At 41.9% G+C, this 19,530-nt stretch overlaps 1 protein-coding gene across 1 annotated transcript in view; it reads right to left on the bottom strand.

The window, feature by feature from the left end:
- The window catches only part of SGK1 (serum/glucocorticoid regulated kinase 1), an 83,053-nt gene extending 64,415 nt beyond the window's left edge, over positions 1–18,638 (bottom strand). Inside the window, exon 1 of the mRNA XM_009880180.1 lies at positions 18,570–18,638. Coding sequence (XP_009878482.1) covers positions 18,570–18,638 — 69 coding nt within the window. The remainder of the gene's footprint in view (positions 1–18,569) is intronic.
- Between the last annotated feature and the right edge of the window lie 892 nt (positions 18,639–19,530).

A 19,530-nucleotide genomic window follows, 5' to 3' on the forward strand; every position in this document is an offset into this window, starting at 1 on the left:
AGCAGCAGAAAACAGGCACACGAGTAATGCTAATAACAAACATTAATGAGCACATAGACAACTGCTTGGCTGATTTTCCTGTTCCACTCAATAGGAAAGCTCTTGCCAACTCCAGTGGTGCAGGAGAAAGTCTGTAAAACCCACATCTCGCATTGATAGCTAAATTAGCTTTTGCTGTGTCCTCTTATTGACTGGCTGATTTGTTTGAAATGTGGCACAAAAAAAATCTAAACAACTGAACTGGCACCACTTAAGGTTTTCCTCTCTTCCTTCCTCTCATGTTGTCCTTGATAACAACTGTTAGTCTCATGGGATTCTTTTCTCTGTGAATAAATAAATAACTGATGTGTTGGAGTCAGGTAAGAGATCTTGGACCAATTGTAAGCACTGATGGCACTTGTTTCTACAGAGGATGAGACAATAGATTCATTGTCCACGCTGGTGTATAAACACCCTCTCTCTGCGTATTATGTCAAAGAGGAAAACAAAACAAAAAGGGGCTTATTGTGTATATGCAAGTCTAATCTTTCCAGGCTACCAAGTTAAAAATGCTTTTCATCTAAATCAAATAAAAACAACATGAACAATGCAACCCCAAATCCTGTCCAAATAATCCAAGGCTGCTCACTCGTACCTTTTCTTCTCTATTCTCTCTTTTATGTGAGCAAAGCTAATCATCAGTAAACCTAGGCAATGTTTATTTTAACTCCTGCTCTGATAAACACCACATCCCACATCTATCAGTCAAAGCCTCAAAGCAGTCTGCAGGGAACTGTGAGCATCTGAGCTGGACACTGGAGCCAGGGAATGCGCCTTCAGATGTGGATGGGCTGCAAAGGTAGCTGAATGAAAAATAGCCCAAGCAAAACAAAGATATCTCACTGTACTTTTTCTCCCTTCCCATTTTCTGGTGCAATAATTATTTTGCATCCTTCAGTAGTCTGGGCTGAAATATCACAGCATTATAAAGCTTTACTGCAGTACAAGAATAATGGCTGCAGTGGCAGAACACAATGGGTGACTGGATACAGCACCAAGTCCCATTCAGTAGTCATCCTTAGCTACTCAGTCAAAAGCTTCACACAGTTCAAAGCAGTGAAGCACACTTTGTGTGGCCTGAAATGAAGAACTTTCCTATTCCTAATTTGAGCCTGATACTGCACTTCAGTGATCTCCTTTTGATTTGGCAGAAGGTGACCCTTGTCATTTGTTATATAATATTGCATACCGTCCTAATTTTTCATCGACCTTTAAGGCAGCCAGGACTATTAGATGAGATGATTTAGGGTGCCCAGTCCTTCTGGCCCTGTGAGACAGACATGCCAAAACATTCACAGAGCTGTGAGACAGACCATATACCTCAGAAAGCTGCAATACTCCTGGAGTGGCTTTGGGTGAGACATGACAGTGGTTTTTCACAGGTTAGCTCCTTTGCAAGGCAAGGTTGGGCTGGGACCTGCCAACAGGGACTTCGGCAGCCCATGCCGGCTCACCTGCAGTGTAGCAAGGCAGTGCCATGGGAGGGTGGCACAGCCCCAATCAGGACCCCCACTTGAGCACTCAGGAGCTCTGGGGTGGTCCTCTCATCTGGCAGAGCTCCAGGTAACACAGACGAAGGAAACACCTTTGTTCTCTTGAGTTGAAGGAGATGTGTTTGCTCAAAGGCACGTCTTCCAGGAAAATATCCACCATTTCTCTTCCTAGCTTTTTCTAATGGCCAATTTGCCTTTGCTGTTGAGTTGCTAAGACTACTGTTTGAGGAGAAACAAGAAGTCTTGACCCCTCAAATTAACCATTTCTAAATGGCATCCCAGCTGAGATGCTGTGCATAGCAGTGAGTGAGCCACTGATACATTTCAATCAGGATTTAAAAGATTATGCTATTCTGAGCTACACAAGAACTTATGTCTTAAGCCACCATCTTTCTTTAGTGGGGATTTAAGCTAAGAAAAGATTTTATAATTCAAGTGTTTTGACAAATTAATTCAGTGCCAAATGTGACCAATTCTTTTAAGATCTTTTATTTATTTTTCTTCTTAATTTTTCCCAGCAAGGATGATAAAAATGAACTTATGAGGAGAGGCATCATTTGATACGTACCCTGTCACTGTAGGAAAACATATGGTCCTGAATAATTTGAAAAGAAAACATACATCTTCCTGTAGCAATTGCACAGAGTGAAAGTAAAACTCTTTAATACAAGAGGCTCTTATGAGGTTAACATTTGTTGGTTAATGATTGAAAACTTTCTCTGCATGATATTCTTTTAAGATATGTAATGAAATCTAACTCATTCTATCTGAAAGGTGAACCTAACATTTACGGCATTTCAGGCTCCCAAAGCAGCAAGTAACATTCATTTATAGTCCCATGAGGAGCAAACTATTATTTTCTAGTTACATTTCAGTCTACTCTGAAATGTGCTTGAATTTTTACCAAGCTTCCCCTCGCTCTGTGGAGACTAGATGCCTCATTCACTTGAGGGATAACTCTTAGAGTCCCCCTTGGAGAGTGGGAAATGACTCAATGCTTCAAAAACAAAACAGCAAACACAAGATGAACTAACAAATGTGAAACCCCATCCCATTGCAATTTCATCACCTATAAAACTGCAGCTGTTTCAATTTGTGAAACCAAGCAATTTCTCCTGCACCTGTCAAACCTGCCTGGCATTTCAATAAATTGTTCCACGTGTTGGTTTTGCTCATGTTTTAACATAGCTTGAGAAATATAGTCTTAAAAAGGGCTAAGTAAAGACAAAATGTAAAGTTAATCAGAGTAAAGCCACATTTTCAAACTGCCAGTCATAAACAGTCATTCATATGTATAAAAGAAATAGAAGTTCTTCAGTGAAAAATGTAGTAACAAATGCAAACCAGACACACTCGAGAAGTATGGAAACAAGGCAGGCTTTCTTTCTGCTGTTTACTTTATTTCCCTTCTTAGCTTAGTATTTTTCCAGGGGCACGCTCACACGCACAAGAAACATATTGCCCAGTACTTTTGCGTGGTCTTCACATTATTACAAGACGACAGCAATAAAAATCTGTTTTAGAAACATAAGATGAAGTGTAAGTCACCAATAGTGACTCATCAGCTTTAGGGCTGGAGTCTCCCACATGTGAAGATTGTTGGGTTTGGGAAGCCTGTGACTGAAGCAGCTTGTTTTGAGCCTCTTATTCCACATGCTTGGTTGTGTGTGGGTTTTCTTTTGCCTAATTCTTGTAAAAAAACCCCAAACCTCTGAAGTCATTTCGGGTAAAAGCCATTGGAAGCTAACGCATTTTTCCTCTGAGCAAGCCAACATTTTTTGAGGGTTCGAGGCTGATCCAGTTGAACAATAACTATGACATCAGAGAAAAGTATCTACTGTCTAAAATACGCTGCAGATAGGAGGATCTACATGGTCTCGGTTTGGCATGAAATCATTTTACAGGTCTCCTACTCACCAATGCAAATTACTGTGTCAAAGAATACGTGAAATAGAGAGAGGTACTACTTTGCTTACAGAAATTGAAGAAGGGAAGTAGAAGGAGGAAATGCCTGAGACAAGTTAGCCAGAATTTTAAATGGACTGAATAGTTTTTCTAGTAATGTGACCATTAAATAAGGGGAATCAGACCACAGACTAACATTGTGGACTGGGCCAGTGACTCCTTTGCTAAAGACAACATTTTCAAAAGCAACAAATGCACCAAACTCTTGGCTCCTCGCAGTCCCTGTGACTCGCTGCACTCACTGACAGTGTGGGGAGCCTGGGCGCCTGGCACACCTGCCTTCAGTTAACCTGCTAGGGCAAGGGGACTAATTTTTAGGTGGCATCCCTACACCGGACAAACCCAACGTGGGTGTCTGGATCCCATATTAATGCGCAGATCTGCAAAGATATTTGGGTGCAGAAGCTGCTGGGGTTTTCTAAAGCTCACACAAGTTCCTCCAAGAGCTTCGTAAAGCACAGTGGTAGGTTGGACTCTCTAGCAGCTTGCGAAGGAGAAGAAGAAATCTCTGTCTTCGTCTCTGAGTGGGCCTATTCAGTGCACAGGCTACTAAATGGGCAAGATCCAGATGGGTTAGGCTTTGGACGGAAAAAAGGGAGAAGTACGATGAACAGAAGAAACTTGGTGAAAGGAGTAAGATTTATTTATATATTTAACTTCGGGAGAACTGCCAGCATGCTTGGAACTATACAGAAAGAGAACTTCACCAGGCTTTTCTCATATCTAATTACAGCTCTTTCAGGCTTAGCATATACTGAATAATTGGGGGATGGAATGAACAAGCTCAGAGTAGCTCTGATCTTTTTTCCCTTCAGTATTTCTTAATTAATCTTAAATAGAGAAGGAAAGAATTTATTTAGTCCAGGCAAGATATCCCAGAGCAGTCACCTTTGGTCCCTCAGTGCTGTACTCAGAAGTGCAGCACAAAAGAAGAGCCATAAAAAATAAATAAACTTTTGAACTTGAAATGGGACCCATCCCTCTCACAGTGGGCTGGTGGAGGGTGCATGCACGGAAACCACAGGCTTAGGAAGGAATGGGACTAATGGATGCTTCTGGCAGTGTGAATCAAATCTCAGAATCTCCTTATCAAAAACATAGATATCCCGTCTCCTCCAAGTGCATCATAACTCCTGATATGCACTGGGGACACACTGTCAAACTGAAATGCAGGAGCTCAAAGAGAAGTGTCAGGGCCAGGGTAATGAATGGAGACTCTAAGTCCCCTCCTGAGGACTGGGTTGCTTCTTGCCTGTCCATCTCTCCAAGGGGCTTGGTGGTGTCAGAAGCCTTGAGCTAAGAGATTATTTTATCTGACATGCGATATGAAATATTATACTTAAAACAACCATAAAGAAGAATTTTAAGAGAGGCTCATGCATCCCTGTTTGTTTTAGTCAGGCAGTGATGTAGCACAGAACTTGTCTGTTCACAATATCTTGTGTGGGAATATGGGCTTGTTCAAGTAAAAATAGAGACCCTGTATAGAAATGCTTATGGTGTGGCATCAAAACTCTCCCTGTTTCATGGGGCAGGAAGACAAATGACAATAAAATAACGTACAAATGACAATAAAATAATGTATGCCTATATACATATACACATACATATGTATGTATGCTGTATTTTAACATCCATGTACATATATGGTTAGGTCTAGATCTTGGGCCCCTTTGGAAAATTCATTGAGCTGGGTTTTTGCCTGGAAATATTTTGGGAAGTGCAGAAAACAATCTTCAAGATTAATTGGGGAACTTCAGTAAAACAGCATGGAGGATGCTACTCAGTTGCCTTGATGGGACCCAAAAGATGGGTCTACAACAAATTGAGCAGACCTGTTCCTGGTCTTATGTACTTTAACTGAACTGTAGGTCAGCACATGAGGATTTAAAATGAGGCCTGGCCTTTTTTAAAAACGACACATGCACAAATTCCAGTTTCACTGCACGATTGTTCCAAAGTGGAGAAAAGTCCCGGCCAAGGCTGGATGGTGAAGCAGGTACCTTGTATTCTGTATACACACTTCGACAAGTGTTGGCTGGAGATGCTGCACCTAACGTCGCCTCAATGCAGCCAAGGATTTGGTTGCAGTGATAACAGGCAGAGGAGACATCCAGGTATTGCTCTCATGCCAGAACAGCAGAAGGGTCTTTTCTGCCCCACCACACAGAGAGGCATTCTGCAAAATCCATTTGTTTGTGGAACCTGGTTGTTTCATTTGAAGCAGAGCCAGGAAAAATGATCAGGAATAATGAACTTGACAGAGAAGTGACTGTGGAAATGTGAGATCTGGATGTATCAAAATCCCTGTTTTTATAGAGGCAATGGGAATACTGGCATTTTTTGGTTCTCTGAAAATGCCAGGCCTTTAAAGTAGCACAAACGATGCTGGCCCAACCACATGCCCACTGTGCCTTACTCAGTGTGGTAGGGAGTGCAGTTAGTCCATGTCACATCTTGTGAGCCTGGTGACCAATGAATACCTCTGGTCGAAGGCTGCATCTTTAGGATGCACATCCACAGAGCTGCTGGGTGTTGTGCAGCATTTGTATTCATCTACTTTTTGAGAGTTCAAGATCAGCCCCAATTAGTTGTCCTAAATAAAAAGGCTTGGTTATTAATTAGCTTCGTCTACTGATTTCCTAGATGAACAAGAAATCAGGCTGAAGGCAGAGATATCACTGTAGAAAGGGACAGGGTGCCCATGGAGCAAGAGAGATGATAACATGGAGCCAGGATGCAAACTGACCACACAGCCTGGAGGCACAGTGGATGTGCTTTTCACCACACCTCCAGTCTGTTGGCATAAGAAGAAAAGGCCACACTACTGAGCTAAAGATTGCTTTGGTTTTGGGACCCTGGGGTTGCATATGAGCTGAAAAACCTGCACAGGTCTCTGACGGTACTTCTGGCAGGGGGGTTAGATAGTGCCTGTTGCTTCCCTCTGCTTCACATGTGCTCTGAACTAGTTGGTACTTTGGAATAATTAGCTCTGTATCACAGCTGAGCTTGCTCACCAAAGTCAGTTCAGACCAAGACAATTGTACTTGGCTATTTTAGGCACATAAATAGACATGTCTGGCTCCTTTCCCAGTTCCCGTGCAATAGGGTAAAATTCTAGTTACATGGATAGGCAACAAGTTTGATGTAACATGTAACAGAATGAAGGATTGTGGGTTTAAAAAAATAGGAAAACATTTCAGCATTTCTTCTTGATCACAACATATGGGTGATAATCCTAAGCATCTGATCAGAAGATAAAGATGCTGAGAATCTGATACATTTTTGTTGATTTCACGGACCTTTTTCCAATAAGAGATCAGGCCTCATTTGAGTGAACATATATCCTTGCAGATCACAAAGATATCACTTTATTTGAGGGGCAGAGACGACATTTTGAGCACTGTGCTCTAAATTATTATCACCACAATTGTGTTTATTATTAAAATAGTCTACATAACCTTTAATTTCAAGGATTCTCACAGAGGAACAATAGAAGGCAATTTTACAAGGGTTCAAACAAGAAATGAATCACAGTTTGTAATCATTAGCTGCAGGTTGTAAGTTCCTAATACTGGGCATTCTCCCAACTATATAGCTTCAGCAGCAGCATAGCCGTTAACTTTATTATAGGTTTTTATATCACAGGCTGTCCTCCTCCAACATTACTTTCCATTATCTTCTCTTCAGATGCCTTTTCTTGTAGCTCTTCTTTGCGTCACAGCCTAGCAGTTAGTCAGAAAGGTTTTACATAGAGGATTCCCGCAGTGATTTTGTTCCCACAGCATAGAGGTTTAGTCCAACACTCCAACAAGAAAAGTCAGTGTTACAATGGCTGTTCTTGTGAGGAGCACCCCTTTAAGTTTACCTTTTAGGAGTGACGGGTCCAAAGTTTTGCATGAATCGGAGTGTGCCAAACAATAACAATGTGCTTCAAGATCTCATTAATAAAGCAAGAAACAAATTCTCACTAATCAAATTCCGACCTAGTAACAGTTGCGCTGTTAAAGTTTAACAGTATTTCATTAGATAAATGCAGGGATCTTTTAGGAAAACAAAAGATACTGAAAGAACTATATATTTTTTCACTAATCTGTAATTACGTAAAATGAGAAGAATTTCAAGACATTTTAATGACCTATTCTTGGGTGAATTTTTTTGCAATACATTTATAAATTTTATTGCTGACCTGCAGTTCAAGCATTTGGCTTAATACCCTTTTCTACTTATTTCTGCTGTACACTTGAAGACCTTTAATTACTCCAGTAAAGAGCAGACATAGGAACTGACTGAAGCAAGACAGTTTAGAAAATATCTAATAAAAATAGAGCAGGAAATAAAACAAAAGATATCTTTCCCATCTGTAGTTGCAAAAAAATCCCAGCTCTCTCCCAATCATCAGCCATATAAAAATAATTTTGAGAGACAGTGATTTTCACTACGTTATTTGTGTTCATGAAGCCTCAACTGAGATTTGAACATGGCTTGTTTAGGCAGCGTAGAAACTCAATCTCTTTTTTTCTACCCTAAAGATCCTTCAATGGACACAGGTGGCCAAAGGATGCCTGTTAGGATAGCTGAGGTGGCTTCCCAGGGTCAAACACTACACAGGAGTCAAGCTGCAATGAGAAGTCTGTTCTCCAGTATTGGTGCAAAGTAGCCCCTTGGAAATGCCACCTGAAAAGTTCCCAGCCCACTGGGATGCCAGAAGCATGCTGCTGTGGGTTGGTGAGCGGGAAGCCTTTCCATATTGTGGAGCTCAGGAGCATGTTCCAGCCCTATATCACATCTGTAGGCAGCTGGCAGTGGGGCAGCGGATCCAGGGTTCCCCCTCCTCCTTTTAGAGTAGACTTTGAACGTTTTGAGGAAATCCCTGATGTGTACTAGCTAACTGGCAGATACTTTCACCATGTGTAGTCCTCTGGATCTTTTCAGAAGACAACTGAACCTCCACTGCATGCTTTGTACAGTGTACAAATATGTACAGCCCAGCAAAGCACAAACAAGTAGGTTGTTGGCATCTGAACAAGTGGCCCCTTGGCTACTGAGCTGGAGCACCTGACCACGTGCATGTTTCCTCCGTCACTGGGGCTGTGAAGTGAAACATGTTACTGCTGGTGGTGGTGCACTTCAAATTAATGTCTGCCCCTCTATACAGTACAAAGAGGCAGCTCCTGCCCCGTGCACAGCTCACCATCTGTGCTTCTGATGTTATGCAGAAGTTTGCATATTCAGGGGGCCTGCCTGTGGGAGACACAAGAGAAGTGAAATAAGCGCTGGGTTACAGAGCACGGTGGGCTCCAGTCTCAGGCTGTCACCTCTTCAGCCGTTTTCCAATGCATCGCAGCATGGGAACAGGCTTTGGCCATGCTGGAAGGCGCTTATAATACGAATATAGCCCTCGGCACTCTTGACTTTGTAGGGCAGGCAGAATCTCTATTTGTCATGCTTTTTTCTTCAGCAATTTCTTAATGAGCTGAGTAGACTGGAAGTAATAGCTTTCAAGCCTAACACAGTATCTAGCATCTTCTGGTGCCACTGCCACGTAAGCAAGACTTTATCAGGCATTTCTTCTGACCCTTTGAAAAAAAATATTGTTTGGGTGCCTGTGTCACTAAGATGCTTAAAATTCCTGAATAACTTACAGCCACAGCAAACCCCAGCAGATGTTTGCTGCTGCTGTTTCAAGAAACGGAAGCATCTTCTATTTATTTTTTTCTTTTTTAGTGAGAGAAAGTTACAGTAAGGGTCAGGAAAAAAGAGTAACTTCTGTCTTATATAATAACTTGTCTAACTGACTCAGTTACATATTTTCTCTTTGTCCACTTATCTGTGAAATGGAAATGATCTTTCTACCTCATCAGGATATTTTGAGACTTGGTTAATTGCTTGTAAGCTGATTTGGAAACCTGTCAGTGCAGAGTCTTCAATAAACATTACAATTTATTGCTCTTGGAGCTGTTCATTGTTTTCTTACTCTCAATATTTAATCATCTTGCTGTAAAAGCAACTGTTGTAAATAACAACAACTAACAATTGTTTTGTGATAACGTGCTATTTAGAAAAAAAACTTCTGTGTTATTGATTTGATTTTACAAGCCTCCTTTGTGGTTTTAGATCTTGTTTGGTTTTCCATTGCTTTAGCATCTCCATTTACACCTTTTTCTACAAAGGTGGTTGCTGTCCTTCCTTTTTCTCCTTCTCTACATCAGCAAATTTGTTAGAAGGATATAAGCTTTCCCCTTGCTTTCAATTCTGTGACTCCATGGACACAACCCTTGACATCCCTTGAGCTTATAACACCTAACAAAACCATATCTTTAATTAGTAGATAGGGTAACGTATACACTGAGTTGCTCCAAATTTTTAGTCCTTCCCAGACCCTGCAGATCATATTTATCACTCTCCCCATTCAGTGGAGGAACCACATTGATTTTTCATCAGACACAGCTATCTGCTTTCTCAGTATCTCAGTTTGCATCACCTCTTCCCACACAGCCAAGGGTGTCCAAAACCCTTTGTGCTGTTCTTCTTGCTGGCAGTTTCTTGCATCACGATGTTTTTCAGACAGTCTGGATGTTCAGACTGAAGGTAAATGATACTGAGGCTGCTGAGCTGAGTTATGAGAGCAGTGACATCATTGCGTTCAGGGTAGGATTGCTCTAAGTATTTAACTCCAGAGTCTGTGGCCTTTAAAAAAGTGTTAATACGCACTTGGCAGAAGCCTCAGAGATCTCATGGCTGGCCCTTCCCCAAACAGAAGCCATGCTCAACTCTGAAGGCATGTAATGAAGAGAGACCAAAGCACTATCCAGGCTCAAAGCACTATCTAATCTGATCTTGAAAGGAATGAGCCAGGGCAGGCTCTCAAAGGAACCTCCCCCCCATCACTATTTCATTAGCGATGGTGGATAAGGAGGACCTGAAAGTGGTAGAACAGCTGTGAGTGGGTCTGGAAAAATCCAGTCAGATTCTGAAATTAAAAAAAAAAGAGGAAAAAAGAAGTCTGTTTCTCAGAAGTATTGAGCTGAGATAAAAAGTAAATCTTAAGATGAATTCTGCGGCCTGTGCTTTCCAGAAGGAGAGTGATGCACAGCATGGGAGAAAAGCCTTATGGGACTACGTGTACAGAAACAAAACTTAACACGTCTGAAGACAGAGCAAATTTTAAAGTGCTCAGTAGAAAATGAGATAACGTGCAACATGCATTTACCAGTATGCCAAACTTGCCTGATGTCTCCCTTTGATGAGGCAAATGTGGATAATCTAATCTATATGGTCTTTAATAACTCAGTAAGACAGTGATAACACATGGGAATTAATTAGTTAGAATGGAAAATAAGAATACTCTTACAAAAATAATTATGAGAGAAAGGATCTAGCTAAAGGTTTATTGACAAGAGGAAGGTTAGTACTGGAGCTGGGTTTGGTACAGAACCTAGGCTTGTGCTCATAAAATTTTCCAGTGATACATGGGAGATCTGCTCAGCAGAAGAGGAACAGAGTGGGAGGAGAAGGGTGGGATGGAGGTCAGAAGTGTGAGGAGGACTCAGTGAGAAATAACAGCAAAAGAGGAATATGGATGGATGCTTTTGTAACCCCAAAGAAATCTCCAGGCCAGCAAAAGTGACAGCTGCCTTTGTCTGCTAGGGTGATTGGGGAATGGAAAGTCTATCCTAAAAGAAGAGTCTAAAAGAAGATGGCTTATTTAGCCTAACAAATAGAGCTGAGAGAAGAAATGACTGATCTCTATAAATACACCAGTGTTGTATATATGAGGGAAGGGCAAGAGTTATTTAAGTTGTTGCTTTATGTTGGTACAAGAGCAAATGGAATAAATTGTTCATGTGTAAAATTAGGCTGAAAATGAGAAGAGGATTTCTAAATTTTCAAGCAGGGTGATTTTCCCAAAAGTGAAAGAAATCTGGGCAATTTCAAGCAGCAGCTTCACAAATCTTTGGTAAGAAGTATGAAACATGTTTAGGAAAATAGACCAAGCTTAAAGAGTCTGTACGTGCCTTCTAGTCTTACATTTTACAGAAGGGGAAGGGAGAGGTTGGGGAAGCGAGAAAAGAGTAAGACTTTCCTCTTTCTTTTTCTTTTTTCTTTTGTTTTTGTGGTAGTCCAGTGAACTTCCCACTGTCTGGAAAAGAGGAAACATAACCCCTATTTTTAAAAAGGGAAAAAAGGAAGACCCGGGGAATGACAGGCTGGTCAGTCTCACCTCTGTGCCCGACAAGATCATGGAGCAGATCCTCCTGCAAACTATACTAAGGCATATGGAAAATAAGGAAGTGATTGGTGACAGCCACATTCCTTCACTAAAGGCAAATCGTGTCTGACAAATTTGGTGGCCTTCTACGACAGCGTTACAGCGTTGGTGGATAAGGGAACAGCAACTGACGTCATCTACCTGGTCTTGTGCAAAGCGTTTGACATTGTCCCACATGACATCTTGGTCTCTAAATTGGAGAGACATGGATTTGATGGATGGACCGCTCAGTGGATAAGGAGTTGGCTGGGTGGTTGCATTCAAAGAGTTGCGGTCAACAGCTCGATGTCCAAGTGGAGACGAGTGATGAGTGGCGTTCCTCAGGGGTCGGTATTGGGACCAGTGCTGTTTTAACACCTTTGTCAGCAACATGGATGTTGGGATGGAGTGCACCCTCAGCAGGTTTGCCGACAACACCAAGCTGTGTGGAGTGGTCGACACGCTGGAAGGAAGGGACACCATCCAAACTGACCTTAGTAGGCTTGAGAGGTGGGCCCATGTGAACCTCATGAAGTTAACAAGGCCAAGTGCAAGGTCCTGTACATGGGCCAGGGAGATCCCAAGCACAAATACAGGCTGGGCAGAGAATGATTTGAGATGAGCCCTGAGGAGAAGGACTTGGGGGTGTTGCTGGATGAGAAGCTCAACATGAGCTGGCAATGCGCGATTGCAGCCCAGAAAGCCAACTGGATGCTGGGCTGCATCAAAAGAAGTGTGGCCAGCAGGTCGAGGGAGGTGATTCTGCCCCTCTACTCTGCTCTCATGAGACCCCACCTGGAGTACTGTGTCCAGCTCTGGAGCCTGCAACACAGGAAAGACATGGACCTGTTGGAGCAGGTCCAGAGGAGGGCCACAAAGATGATCAGAATGCAGGAGCAAGTCTCTTATGAAGACAGGCTGAGAGAGTTGGGGTTGTTTAGCCTGGAGAAGCGAAGGCTCCGAGGAGATCTTATAGCAGCCTTCCAGTACCTAAAGGGGGCCTACAGGAAAGATGGGAAGGAACTCTTTATCAGGGAGTGTAATAATAGGTGTAGCAGTTTTAAACTGGAAGAACGTAGATTTAGATTAGATATTAGGAAAAAATTCTTTATTCTGAGGGTGGTGAGACAGCGGAACAGGTTGCCCAGGGAAGCTGTGGATGCCCCATCCCTGGAGGTGTTTAAGGTCAGGTTGGATGGGGCTTTGAGTAACTTGGTGTAGTGGAAGGTGTCCCTGCCCATTGTGGGGGGATTAGAACTAGATAGTCTTTAAGGTCCCTTCCAACCCAAACCATGACTCTCACTGTCCTTTTCTCTCATTCTGCCATCATTCCTTCAACCTTACTTATTTCTTTTCTTTTTTATTCATTTTATTCCAAGCTCGTATGCTGAATTTTTAACAACGCTCTCATATTTTAGGTTTGAAAAAGGGACTCACAGACATTTTCTTGTCTAGACGTTGCAAGTTTTGCCTCATGAATCTTTTTCTGTATGCTAGCTGAGAAGTAAAATATTAGCAGTGATCCCAATCCAAAGCACACCTTAGTTTAATGGGAAGACAGAGGAAAGCAAAGCTATTTATGGAAAACCAACACTTGGGCCTTACAGTTTCTCATCAGTTCTCATATTTCATCCTTTGTGTTTAATTAATAGGCTTTTTTGAAAGGGATTGGTAGACAGAAGGTAAGAAAATGATTGGTCAGCTCAATGAGTGTCTGTAGAACATTTGAAGCCTGACTGAGATATAGGCCCACCTTCATCTTAGTTACATTAAAGCCCCATGGCAGTTGCGGTCTGCAACACTCAAGTTATATTCTAATAAAGGCATCTGGGGTCATGCTGGGCAAGGTTGAGTGCTTACAGCTTTGGCTGATGCCAAGAAGAGCCATGGATGCTCGGCATCTCTCCGCAGAGAAGAAGTGGGGTTGGAAAGAAGTCGGTACTGCAGCAAAACTCTGTCTTGCTTGCAGTCAGCCAGGAGCCCTGTCTCTGGAAATCAGCTTTAAAATGTATGTACTTTTGTGACATTGGCCCAAGCAGCTAAGAAAAGCAGCAGTCATCCCATATAAAGCTGGCATTTCCTAAGGTATAGTCAGCTCTCATTTATTTTCTCCTAGGTATGTTCCCAATTACCCAAAAAAAAGGTAACTCCAGTCCTGAAATGGACTTCTAGCCCTCAAAAAGTAGCAAAGCAGAGAGCAGCCTCCACCAGCACAATCTACCAGAGAGAACATAATCTACAGGAGGTTAGCTAGAAGTACTGATTTCAGGGGCTTTCTATATCACTAAATTACTGTAATCCTAAAAATGTTATTCAGGTGATTCTGTAGTCCCATCAGCTGCTCATTGCCTTGAGCCCTAATGCAGGCTGAGCTGTCATCTTCATGCATGATGACGTTTATGAGTTAGCTTCTTCAGCTTGTATATGGAGAAAGCTGATGGTGTGTAGTGCCATAAAATATCAACCTAGAAAGAAGGGCATGGTTTCCACAAACTATGTATTTGGAAAAACTGCATAGAAACAAACATAGGGATTTTCTCTTCCTTCTTGCACATTCACTGTAGCCTGACCTAAATTGCTAATTAATGTAAATTTTCTCAGTGAAAAAGGATTATGGATATTCTTTCCCTTATCAGGTTTCAGACTAGCAAATCCTTAATCCCTGCAATAAACTTCCTCTCTAAGACATGCCCTGGCATTTTTTTCTGCTTCTTTTTTTTCCCTTTTATGGAAGACAGCTATTTCATTTCCCATTTATCAGTCATTTATCTTCTTCACATTCTGAATAAATTTGTATTTGCTCTTGGTCCAGACCTAAGAGGATAATGAATTTCCATGTTCACTGAGGTTACCATATCATCAGCCAGTGCTTAAGTGGCACAGGCAGTTCATCATTCGTCCTACTTTAACCGTGTTGGTTGTGTTGTGTTGTAAGACATAGTATGTTATTTCAAGATGAGGGAGGTCACATATTGCAAACTGATATCCCAAAGCTTTTATAAGGGAGGCAAATGCAGCAGAAGAAAGCAGTGCAAATGCCACAAACCCCCACTTCCCAAACAGGGATGGCAGGGATGGCAATACGTGCCAATAAAAGGCCCCTCTGCCCTGGGATGCCCTGTTGGCTGAACAGCGAGAACATATTTGCAGGTCTACCAGATTCAGTAATCTTTTGAATCAGTACGGTTCAGTTCTGTGGGTAGTCCTGCACAGCTCTGGAAGATGAGACCTGCGAGCCTCTCACAACAGAGGGATGTGACTTCTGCCACTTAACAAAACCTTCTAATTGAACTTTGGGAAAGTCAAAATGCTGGTAGTATAAGAAAAAGGAAGATTCCCCAGCCATTTGCAGCCTAACAAAATCAGTGGGCTTTTCATATCGGTATCCAGTACGCAACATCAGTGGACAGGGCAAGAGAAAACAACAAAAATGAAGGTAATTATGTGCTATGAGACCATCATGTCTTTTAATGTCCCAGCCTTGTCAGAAGGTGATCCTTTTATGCCATGACCTAAGATTACGTGAACAATGTTTTTTATAAATTATCTTAATTGGAGTAAATTCACATTCCCTCCTTGTGCCTACATATGTCTCATCTTCTTCTCTCCCCTTCTCTTTTTAGATTTCTGTGTCATCATTAATTAAAAAACAAGATTCCATTATTAAAATACCATCCTGATCATAGGAACAATTAGTTGTTACACCTCTAGTGACAAAAAAAGACAGGCATTGTAAATCATTTGGTTTTCTTCCAAACTGTGTGGGTTTTAAGTGGATGAAGTCCCTGTCTGTCTGTTCCAACCCTGCCAGCAGTGAGTGCTACAGGGTATTCTGCAAAACCCATAGTTTCTATTTTTCCTTTTATTTCAATTAAGTGTTCTGCCTTTTAATTTCAGCCTTTCCTTCCTGTTCTCTGACCTCCGGACGTGATTAGCCCATACCCTGAATCATCTGACACAGCAGGCAGCATCCCAGAGGGTCAGTGCTTTGTCATCAGAGAATAAGCCAGGCTTAAAAACAATCTAGTGCTCAAATTCAAGTCAATTTTTGAATGCATGTTCAGCCTAGCCTAAATCCACAGAGCTCTGCCAGTCTTTTCTGCACTCTTGGCCAGAGCAATAGAGGACTGCAATTTAATGAAAACATAAAGCTCAATGGAAATGAAAACAATGAAGATACATCTGGTACTTTTTTCCAAAAAAATCTAACTGAGTTGAAAAAATAGTAGCATTTCCTGAAATTTTGGGTGTTCTAATCTAGATTGATATGGGTTTTTTTTAGAAAGCACCCGTGCTAGAAATGCGAGGTTTTTTAGGAGACAGACACAGTGATTTTTTTTTTTTTTTAGAAAGCACCTGTGCTAGAAATGCGAGGTTTTTTTAGGAGACAGACACAGTGATTTTAAACAGGAGAAACTGGGGACCCATATCTTGTTTCATCATAGACCCTGTCAATGATGTTGGAGAAACCTATGCAGTACCCAGACAACAAATCCTCTTCTCTGGGTTTCAGTCATCTGTCAGTAAAGCAAGGGTAGTAATACCTCACCCTGTAGCCAGGTCTGCTAAGGTCCACAGGGCAAGACGTGCCTCTCACTGTCAATATAGGATGCATCCAGTAGGTTGCTGGTTTTTGTTACAGCCCACTGGTGCTGTGGTGACACAAACTGTCAAACAAATAACAACATCCCATAGACCCAAATCAAGAAACTTAGCAGCTATGCATCTGTACGTGTAGGATTTTGGTGGTTGTTCAGCCAGAGTGTCTGAAGCATTGGTAGGGAACCAAATTGACTGTCTTAAACCATCTTTCTGCGTCCTCCTGCTAGTTAAATGCAGCATGTGACAAGTCCAGCAAATGCAAGATACATTACTGGGAGCCAGTAACATTATGAACACGTAGCTTTTCTCGTTTGTACATGTTTCAAACACTGACATAGGAACAATATGGTTAATGTTTGAATGCAGAGGATTTTCTGGGAGGAAGATAATGGGGTAAGAGAAATGTCAATGAACACATACATCTATTGACAGAAATGTGTAGGCAAGGAATTTCCTTCTTTTGTGTCTATAAATTGGTTTTACTGAACTCATCATCACAATAGCAAAAAGGTAACATCTGATAAAATGTGAACCCTCAGAAACTGAAAATGGCTATTTGTCCTGATATACTGTCCAGGACTGTATCATTATGCCAGTATCTTCAAATATGACTACAATTAACAATCTTACCCAATGACAAATTCACTGATCATCAGTATAGCTCTAACGAAAACAATTTTCCCTGCTTCTAGAACAAAATGATGTAGAGGCTTCCAGTGATAGCTTGTCTTAGCTCTAAATAGAGACAGAAGACAACAGCCAATAATTAACCTCATACAGGAACTGCAAGCTAGTTTGTTACCTCTTTAAGAATACATTTATATTAAAACCTTTGAGCAATTTTGAAAACCAGATAAACCCATCTGGTGAGCTGAATATCAAACATACATGTGCCAATAGTAATATACTTAAACAAGAAGCAACCTGGGGCGAGAACCATTTTTATAGTCTCAGTTTACATGGTGTTTGGGCTACTTATCTGAGGTTTCCACAAACCACCTTGACAACAACAAATGTCAGCCATCACTGCACTTCTTCTCCCCGAGTGACCCAGATAGTATTTTCCAGGTCTGCCCTGAAATCTGGCATCTGAGCAAACTCTGTCCAAAAGGAGTTGACCCTGGCTTTCAAGTCAGCAGCTGGTGTAGGCTTCGCTTTCTTTGCCTGAAGGGTTAAATGGACTGACCATATTCTTGTCATGATGAAGAGAGAGAATGAATGGGGATGAATCAATGAATGAACAAACAAGTGAATGGAGCAGCTTATCTGCTCCTACTCCAGTCTGTTTAAAGAGAAGGTTGTCATTTTAATCATTCAGGAAATCATTTCCATAGGGGAGTCCCTGCTACCAACCTCTCTCCTATGCTTTGCTTCTCCTTGTCTGGGTCTACCCAGACATACTCAGAATACCTGTCCTGCTGCTACACTTTGTTGCTCAAGTTAAATAGAGAGCGTGTAGCACCACTGCTATAAAAGAGTCAAAGAAAGAGAAAGGACTTAAATAAAGTGATAAGGTAGATTGTTACACTTATGTTTCCTTAAGGAAATCAGCAGTCAAGTATAATACGTAGCAGAACTTTTCTAAATCTTGACATATCTGCCTAAGTTAAAGAATATAAAAGAGAACCGAATCCAGGTGTACCTCGGTCTTGTTCTTTTCTCCTGCATTAATTGTGATTACAGGCAAATTACAAACTGTAAAATACTCTGCTGAGCTCAGAAATACCTCTTTGTTCTCTTTTTTTCCCCCCTCTGAGAGATGATGAATGGAGGTGGGTAATGCCGCACTTCACGCAAATGAATGAAAGGTGTGGAGGGAGTCATACCCCTAGGTGGATGGGGAGGAGGGAGTCAGAGACAAGCTGCAACAACCCTGCACTTTGCTTTGGAGTGTATTATCCCAGTCTGAATAGCTGGTTGTATTGTGTCAAGCCCTGTGGTCAGCTGTGATTGAGATATACATTCCACAGCACAGACTGCTGATGTAATGCCTTTCAGTCCCCCCGTCCCCATTCCCTCTCCCCAGCTCCCCTTCACCTACCGGGCTATCGCCCTTGGTGTTCCGTAGAACTGCCCATGCCATAGGCTTGTTACAGTAGGAAACTGGTATTAAAACACCTTCCTTCTTCCATTACTTTCTCCCTGCTCTAGCACATTAACAGATACAGCAACAACAACAAAAAAGAATGTTAAAAGAAAGAATTAAAGGAAAATCTTACCCTTTTTTTAAAAAACTGAAAGGCTGAGCACTTCTTGACTGGAAATCCATTCATGTCTTTGTTGACCATTTTCCACAGTGAAGGGTACACAGTGATAAATCCAGCGTGGCACTTGCTTAGTGCATCTGTTTTCTTCTGGATCCCTTCAGTTAATGAAGACAGAGCAGGATGGGAGACTCACCAGCATGGCTCGGGCAGCTGTCCTTTACACATTCATCCTGCTGCACCAGTTACTGCAGCAGCAGCAGCAGCAGCAAGCAGCAGCCTTTTCCAGCTTTCAGATGCAGCAGGCTATTAGCTTCTTATAAAATATCCCCTAAATACACACACTCCTATAAAACCCTGTGACAGCTTTCAGATCACAGGCAGCAGATCTCAGGCTAAGTGGGTCTCACATAAACCCAGGTCCTTCCATCCTGTGGGTGCTACTGGTACCTCACGCTATATAAGCAGTGAGGCTACTGTGCTCAGTTTGTTATTCCTCTTCTTCAGGTGGTGTGATTCACTGCTGTTCGAGATGAGAGCTGGTTTTGATTGTGCAAATTCCAGTGGGAGCTGCAGTTCGGCAACAGCAGAGAGAGAGAGAGAGAGAGAGATGCACAGGCAGAGCAGCTGAACACAAATAACCATACAAAGGATAGGAGGAAGGCTCGGGGAAAGAAGTGCTGAAAGGCAATATGTTTCCCTTGGGAGAGTGACAGTGATAGGTCTTGTTTTATATGCGGACAGTCTTTGAGTAAAGAGACACAGGTCAATTAAAAAAATGTTTTTCTTATGTTGCTCTCCTTGCAATGATTTAGACACTGGTACTTTGGAAAAAAGCCCATCCGATGATCAATGCAACACTGGGTTATGTGACAGGACGTGTTGTAGACAGAGAAGCACTGGAGCTTCGTTGTGAAGTTCAATGAGCTTAAAGGAAACCAGCAGTTCCTAATAAAGTACATTTACCACATGTGAT

This window comes from Charadrius vociferus, unplaced genomic scaffold, assembly GCF_000708025.1.
Source record: "Charadrius vociferus isolate BGI_N301 unplaced genomic scaffold, ASM70802v2 scaffold82, whole genome shotgun sequence".
NCBI classification, from domain to species: Eukaryota; Metazoa; Chordata; class Aves; order Charadriiformes; family Charadriidae; genus Charadrius; species Charadrius vociferus.